At 47.2% G+C, this 7,059-nt stretch overlaps 1 protein-coding gene across 1 annotated transcript; it reads right to left on the minus strand.

Annotated features, from left to right (window-relative positions):
* Nucleotides 1–2,531: 2,531 nt before the first annotated feature.
* LOC137543962 (piggyBac transposable element-derived protein 4-like) lies at nt 2,532–4,247 on the minus strand. Its single transcript, XM_068265022.1, has one exon. It carries the CDS (start codon nt 4,245–4,247, stop codon nt 2,532–2,534), a length of 1,716 nt encoding a protein of 571 aa, XP_068121123.1.
* Nucleotides 4,248–7,059: the final 2,812 nt, after the last annotated feature.

Here is a 7,059-nt window from a genome sequence, read left to right on the forward strand (position 1 = left end):
ATCCTCATCAGTGTATGGCATGAATTCATGTGGCTCTATGGGGTAGGACTTGAAGCACTTGGCATCCTCACAAGTTTGCCTCAGGCAGCAAAAAGTCTAGAACCGGCCCTGATCTTCTGTTTTAAGAAGGCAAACTTGTTTTTTAACAAAAGGCAGTGACACACAAATACTTTTTTTTTTTTTTATTGGTATTTGTCTGAAAAATGGTGTCCCATCAAGATACTGAATACATCGGACCACTTCACAGGGGTCCTGCACTGTGAAGCTATGGCCTCGATTCATAAAAGCAGTGTGAGGCCTCTTGCACACTGCAAGTGATTCAGATTCAGATTCCGCTTTTTAATCAGTTTTTACATCCGATTCTGATTCCGATTTGCAGTGTGCAGGGAGCAAACTGCAAATCGGAATCTGGTTCGGATGTAAAAACTGATTAAAAAGCGGAATCTGAATCACTTGCAGTGTGCAAGAGGCCTAATAAAGAAAAAATCTGGGAGGGAAAATACCGCACTCTGTATTTTCCCGGTCTGTGTGCTAATTCATAAAGATTTTCCTAGCTGCCCTTGAAGGTCGGTAAATTACCACAGCCCATTGAGCAGTAGAGCAGTGTGGTGATATCTCTCTTTTGCCCTGCACAGATGACTCACACAGACGGCTTTATTCACAGATGACTCACACAGACTTTTACTTCAATTTCTTTGTTGTCCCTGTAAGCTTTCCCTGCACAGATGACTCACACAGACGGCTCTCTGCACAGATGACTCACACAGACTTTCCCTGCACAGATGACTCACACAGACGGCTCTCTGCACAGATGACTCACACAGACGCTCTCTGCACAGATGATTCACACAGACGGCTCTCTGCACAGATGACTCACACAGACGGCTCTCTGCACAGATGACTCAGACTTTCCCTGCACAGATCACTCACACAGACTGCTCTCTTCACAGATGATTTATACAGACTTTCTCTGCACAGATGACTCACACAGATGGCTCTCTGCACAGATGACTCACACAGACGGCTCTCTGCACAGATGACACACAGACTTTTCCTGCACAGATGACTCACACAGACTTTCCCTGCACGGATGACTCACACAGACTTTCCCTGCACGGATGACTCACACAGACTTTCCCTGCACAGATGACTCACACTGACGGCTCTCTGCACAGATGACTCACACAGACTTTCCCTGCACAGATGACTCACACAGACGGCTCTCTGCACAGATGAGTCACACAGACTTTCCCTGCACAGATGACTCACACAGACGGCTCTCTGCACAGATGACTCACACAGACTTTCCCTGCACAGATGACTTACACAGACGGCTCTCTGCACAGATGACTCACACAGACTTTCCCTGCACAGATGACGACTCACACAGACGGCTCTCTGCACAGATGACTCACACAGACTTCGGCTCCCTGCTCAGACTTTTGGCTCCCTGCACTTTGCATTGTTAACACCTCACCAGAGGCGTCCGCAACTTGTTAAGACCTCACCAGAGGTGTCGCTAACTATCTTCAGGCTTACCGCTTGTTGAAGGCTTTATGAATTGACATTTGCTGACAATTTACTGACGTGTTGGAGGTAACTACAGCCAAGTCGGTAATTTTCCTCACTGCTCGGTAATTTCAGTTTTTCATGCGGTAACAGCCCTTATGAATTGACACATTGCTAAGTGCTCGGGAAAGTCTGCTGTTTTCAGTATTACCGCATGCGGTAATGCTTTATGAATTGAGGACTATGTGTGGAATAATCTATCTTCTATCACTACCCTTTGTGAGCCATACGACCGGTGCAACTAGATGGTAAGAGGAGCGAGAGACATACATTCTCACTCCTGCTATGCCCAGCAACCAGTTTGCCAGAAACACACTCGTTTCCACAACTGTTCACAAATGGCAATGTGGCGCATGTAACTGCATGCCCTGTGATTGGATGTTTGCCGTTGCCAATCACTGTCAATGATTCGGTGCATGCTCACATTGTCATTTCTGGACTGCTGCAGGACTGAGAGCATTTCTGACAAACTTGTTGCTGGGAAGAGTAGAAGGGAGAGTGTTTGCCTCTCGCTCCTCTTACTATTTAGTTGCCACGCAGCCAGTGGCGGCCAAAGCCAACTATGGATGGACCCCTGTGCAGAATATACTGTATGTAGGGGGCCCCATGTGAGTGGGTGTTGTCATAACAGATAATGGGTGGATCCAAAAAGTGTTAACATAAAACCATGTGTGCCTGTGCTGCATTGACTAAGCACTGTATTAACCTCCTGGGCGTTTCAATTCTCCCCTAATTTCTGCCCAAAAAAGTCTATGGAATTTTCCCTTGAATTTTTTTTTTAATATTTCAGGCCTGTAACTTACCAAATCATTAGCAAACAAGGTTCTAGTGCTTATCCTAAGCATAATAAAATAATAAAACATGAAAATCATGGCAAAAAAAACATTTAATAGTAACAATACGTAAACAAAACATCTTAATTCAGATCAAGCAGCAGTTGCAGCACAAAAAGTATTGAAACATCAATACACTTCCTGAGTATGAAATATTTTAAAGCAAGGGACAGCACAAAGTCCTACATCACATTCAGGGCAGTAAAAGCGCGTCTCCTTGCGCACCTTTTTTCCATTCGGCCCCCTCTTAGAGCAGCACACAACGCACATGCGGGTAGGTGTTGCTTTGCGCTCAGTGGGTGGCACATGCTCTACAAAATGACGTCCTGTTAGTCGCACTGGATTTACGACATAGGAGGCACGACGTCCTGGTCTATTCGCCTCAGTTTGTGGTTTCTGATGTTGTAAGCATATTTCCTCACAAACCTTCAAAATGTAGTCACTGTGAGGAAGAGGCCTGTCATTTTGTTTCTTGTAGAGGACATAAGAATTCCAAAGACACTGCTCCACCAGATGTCTAAAGATTTTCTTGTAATATTTGCGCTGCTGTTTGCGCACAACGGGGTAGAATGTTATGCACTGGTCAGCACGGTCCACCCCACCCATTGTCTGATTATAATCCAGAATGACATGGGGTTTCTGGATTGTCTTCCCAGCACGTTTCTTGGCTTCAGCAGTGTCAGTGTTATGGACTGTTGACAAAACGGAAACATCTTTCTTGTCCTTCCAGCGGAGGGCCATCAGTTTACCCTTCTGCCATGCCACAATTTCCCCTGGCTTCAGCTTCTGAGCAGAAAAGGCTGATGGCAGATTGCGACGGTTAGGCAGGACAGTGCCATATGAATCAGTCTTGTGTCTGATGAGGTATTCATATAGTTCAGGGGAGGTGTAGTAATTATCTGTGGTCAGGCAATATCCCTGACCAAGAAGCGGTGAAATGAGGGAGAGGACAGAGGCGGATGCAAGGCCAAACTGGCTGTAGCTGGGGTCAAATTGTGTGCCTTTGCCAGTGTATATAATGGCATTCCAAATATATCCGGAATTAGATTCGCACAATAGGAACGATTTTATCCCAAATCTGGCACGCTTGGAAGAGATATACTGTTTCCAGGCAAGTCTCCCTTTATACGCCATTAGGCTTTCATCCACGCTAACGTCTTTTTCTGGAACATACACGGACTGAAATTTGCGTATGACCTTTTGAAATAGGTCGTAGATCTTCCACAGTTTGGGGGCAGGATGGGTGGCCTCATCAAAGGTCTCATTATTCATGAAATGCAGGTTTTTCATGATGAGGCTAAATCTGTTTTCTGACATGACAGTCCCAAAAAAAGGTGTAGCAATCAGTCGGTTGGTGCTCCAATATGATGTCTGGCGGGGTTTCCCCACAACCGACTGGAGGATGAGGATGGCCAGGAATAGCCATATCTCATCCTGGGTGACTGGTTCCCACCTTTTTCCCCTAGCAAACCTCCTGAATGGACCAGGCTGCTGTTCCGCATAGCGGTTGGTCTCCTCCACTATAATTTGGATTATGGCCTCGTCCAAAAAAAGTTTCAAATAGGCCAGGGGGTTAGGATCACAGGGAACTTTTTGGCCGGGTTCGCCTGTAAATGGGAATCGTGGGGGGGCAGGATTATTCTGGGTAGTGTCTTTAGCGATCCATGTGCGGATGCTCTCGACCTCTTCGGTGAAGTCATCGCTGTCAGACTCTGAGTCAGACGATGACATGTTCGCCACATAGCTGTCACTTGAGTCTGAGAAAAACATCTGCTCATCCTCGCTGTCCTCAAACTCCTGCATCAGGGTTCGCGGGGAGAGGCGTCTACGGGAGCTGGAAGCCATAGCAGGGCAGGTGGCAGAAAAAACGTGGTCGTTATTCGGAGCAAGGGTCAAATCCAGGCAGCAATCAAAGCGTCGTCGTTATCCAAAAGCAAGGGTCAAATCCAGGCGGCAATCAAATCAAAGCGTCGTCGTTATCCAAAAGCAAGGGTCAAATCCAGGCGGCAATCAATAGAATAGTCGATAGTCCAAAGCAGAAAATCAGCAGAAATATATCAGTGCAAGTGTCAGCAATCTCAAAAAGCAAATGGTGTTTTTTTCTTTTCTTTTGTCTTTATGTTTCAAATTTGTTTCTTTTTACTGTGTATTGGATTGGATACAGGTGCATTCAATCCAATACAAATTCCAATTTACCGCCGCGCCCCCTAGCGTCGACCTCACAACGTCATTACGTGGACGCGGAAGGAGACGCGAAAGGAGGCGGAAGAACACACGAAAGGAGGCGGAAGGACCGGAGGACGGGATCGGAGGGCCCAGAGGACGGGATCGGGGTCGGAAGGCCACGATGACGGGATCGGAAGGCCATGAGGATGGGATCGGAGGCCCAGAGGCGGGATCGGAAGGCCCAGAGGCGGAATCGGAAGGCCCGGGACGATCGCGGAAGGAGACGCGACGAAGGTGACACCATGGAGAGACCGGAGGGGACCAGAGGACGGGCTCAGGAGGACCGGAGACCTTCCGGAGGACGATCACAGCAATTCCTGTACCCGGCGCACTCGGCAACACATGGTACAGTCTGGGGAACTTTTTTTTTTCTTACCCCGATACAGTGTCGGGATTATCTGCCAGAGGGTTAATGTAGTACATATTTTCTAACTATTCATTATATCTCATACATGACTGGCAGTTCTGTATAATGCCTGAAGAAGAAACGTAATGTTTCGAAAGCTTGCAATAAACCATGTACAGTTAGTCATTAAGGCTGCTTTCACAGTGGGACGTTACAGGCGCATGTTAGAGCAGCCTGTAACACAGCCCAACTCACAGTAATGAAAAATCAATGGGCTGTTCACAGTGCCCACGTTGCGTTACAGTGTAACGCTGGACGTTCAAAGAAAGTGCAGCATGCTGTGCGTTATACGTGGTTTTAGCTGCGTTAGACTGTTTGCACATGCTCAGTAAGGGGAGGGTCCACTATTGTTCCTAGCCACATGGCTAATTAATATTCACTGCACTGTAGTGTTGTCCAGATCATGAACAATTCGGATCTTTGATCCGGATCTTTTTTTGTGAGTCGAATCATCCGGATCATCACAATGAAGGATTCGGTTCACAGTGGATGTCTGGAAGAAACAGGAACTGCAGCTTCTGTGCACAAGCACAATCTTCCTGCTGCATCTCTCCCTTCCCCATTAGCACCCTCAATGTGCCCTCATTCTCCTGCACCTCTCACTCTGCTGCACCCCTGCTTCCTGCTTCCCTAGTAAAATGATTCAAAGATCCGGTTCAAAGATCCAGATCTTTTCAATGATCCAATTCGCCTCATCCAAATCATTGAAAAGATCCGGACTTCCCAGGATAGAACCAAGAGCCTCATTACGCGGCTCAATGTGACGTCCAACTTCAACACCACCATGCGTTGCGTTAGGGGCACGTTATGCAACCTTAACGTCTTGGTGGGAAAGAGGCCTTAAGGTATCACCGGAATCAACGCTTGTTGGTTTGATGTCTGCATTTCTGCTCCTTGGCTATCACTGGACCGCACTTCACTTACATGACTGAGCTGTAAGCAATTATCGTTACTCCTCTTTCAGCAATCACAGATAAAAATGTGTAAAAATGTAAATGGTCAAAAACTACCATGTCATTATTATTATTATTGACTAGCTGATGGCCCGGTGTTGCCCGGGTATGTATTTGGCTGGTCTTGGCTGCGCCCACTTTTTCTAACTGTAATGCTAGGCATACACGGCTCGATTCCGCACGAAATTCTCATCTTCTGCTCGTTTTTCTTATCTATTTCCATTGTGTTCAGTGTGGAATTGAGCAGCGAAACGATCGGGCGGGAGATTGGACATGTCGGAATTTATCTCTCCAGCCATCTAAATGACTCAAAAATGATCCGTGTACTCCCAGCATAACACACAATTATTCAATTAGGCCTGGTTCACATTAGCGTTCCCTGTCCGGATCCGCCTGATCTGATCCGGACCGTATACTGTACTAATGGAACGTACGTTCCGCATAGCAATGCAAAGTCTATGCGGACGTTCACACACGTACGTTCCGTACAGAACGAAGCCGGATCGGATCCGGACTCCGGACACTTTTCCAACATGCGCTATTTTTCGGGTCCGGATCATCCGGCCCACGCACCCGGACCGGAGCCTGACTGCACCATCCGGAAATAGAAACCTATGGGGAACGGAAAGCACAGAACACACAGGATACAAACACCTGACGTTCTACCCCACTTCCTATGCGTATTCTAGCGGCCATTTCGGATGGGGACATATGGGCAGCAGTGTAGCAGCAGTGACCTTATGTGCTGGAGCTGTTTGGCAGTATGTCGGAGGTGGAGGTGAGGCCTAAACAGCGGAGGACCTGATTCTACAGGTGCACCAGGTGCACCTTCTGCTGACCCCAACAATTTTTTATTTTATTTCGCTGTTTTTACCACACGGATCCGGATGGCAGCCTGATGCATGCCTGATGCAAACGGACCGGATCCGGATCGGTTCTGATCCAGATCAGGTCCTGATCCGATCTGGATCCGGTCCATTTGCATGCCAAAACGCAAGTGTGAACAGGGCCTTACTCAATTACCAAGTTTGTGAGCTTTGCGGTCTTTGGCATCAATAATTTGCATTTAAAT

Source organism: Hyperolius riggenbachi, chromosome 1 (genome assembly GCF_040937935.1).
Source record: "Hyperolius riggenbachi isolate aHypRig1 chromosome 1, aHypRig1.pri, whole genome shotgun sequence".
Taxonomy (NCBI): domain Eukaryota; kingdom Metazoa; phylum Chordata; class Amphibia; order Anura; family Hyperoliidae; genus Hyperolius; species Hyperolius riggenbachi.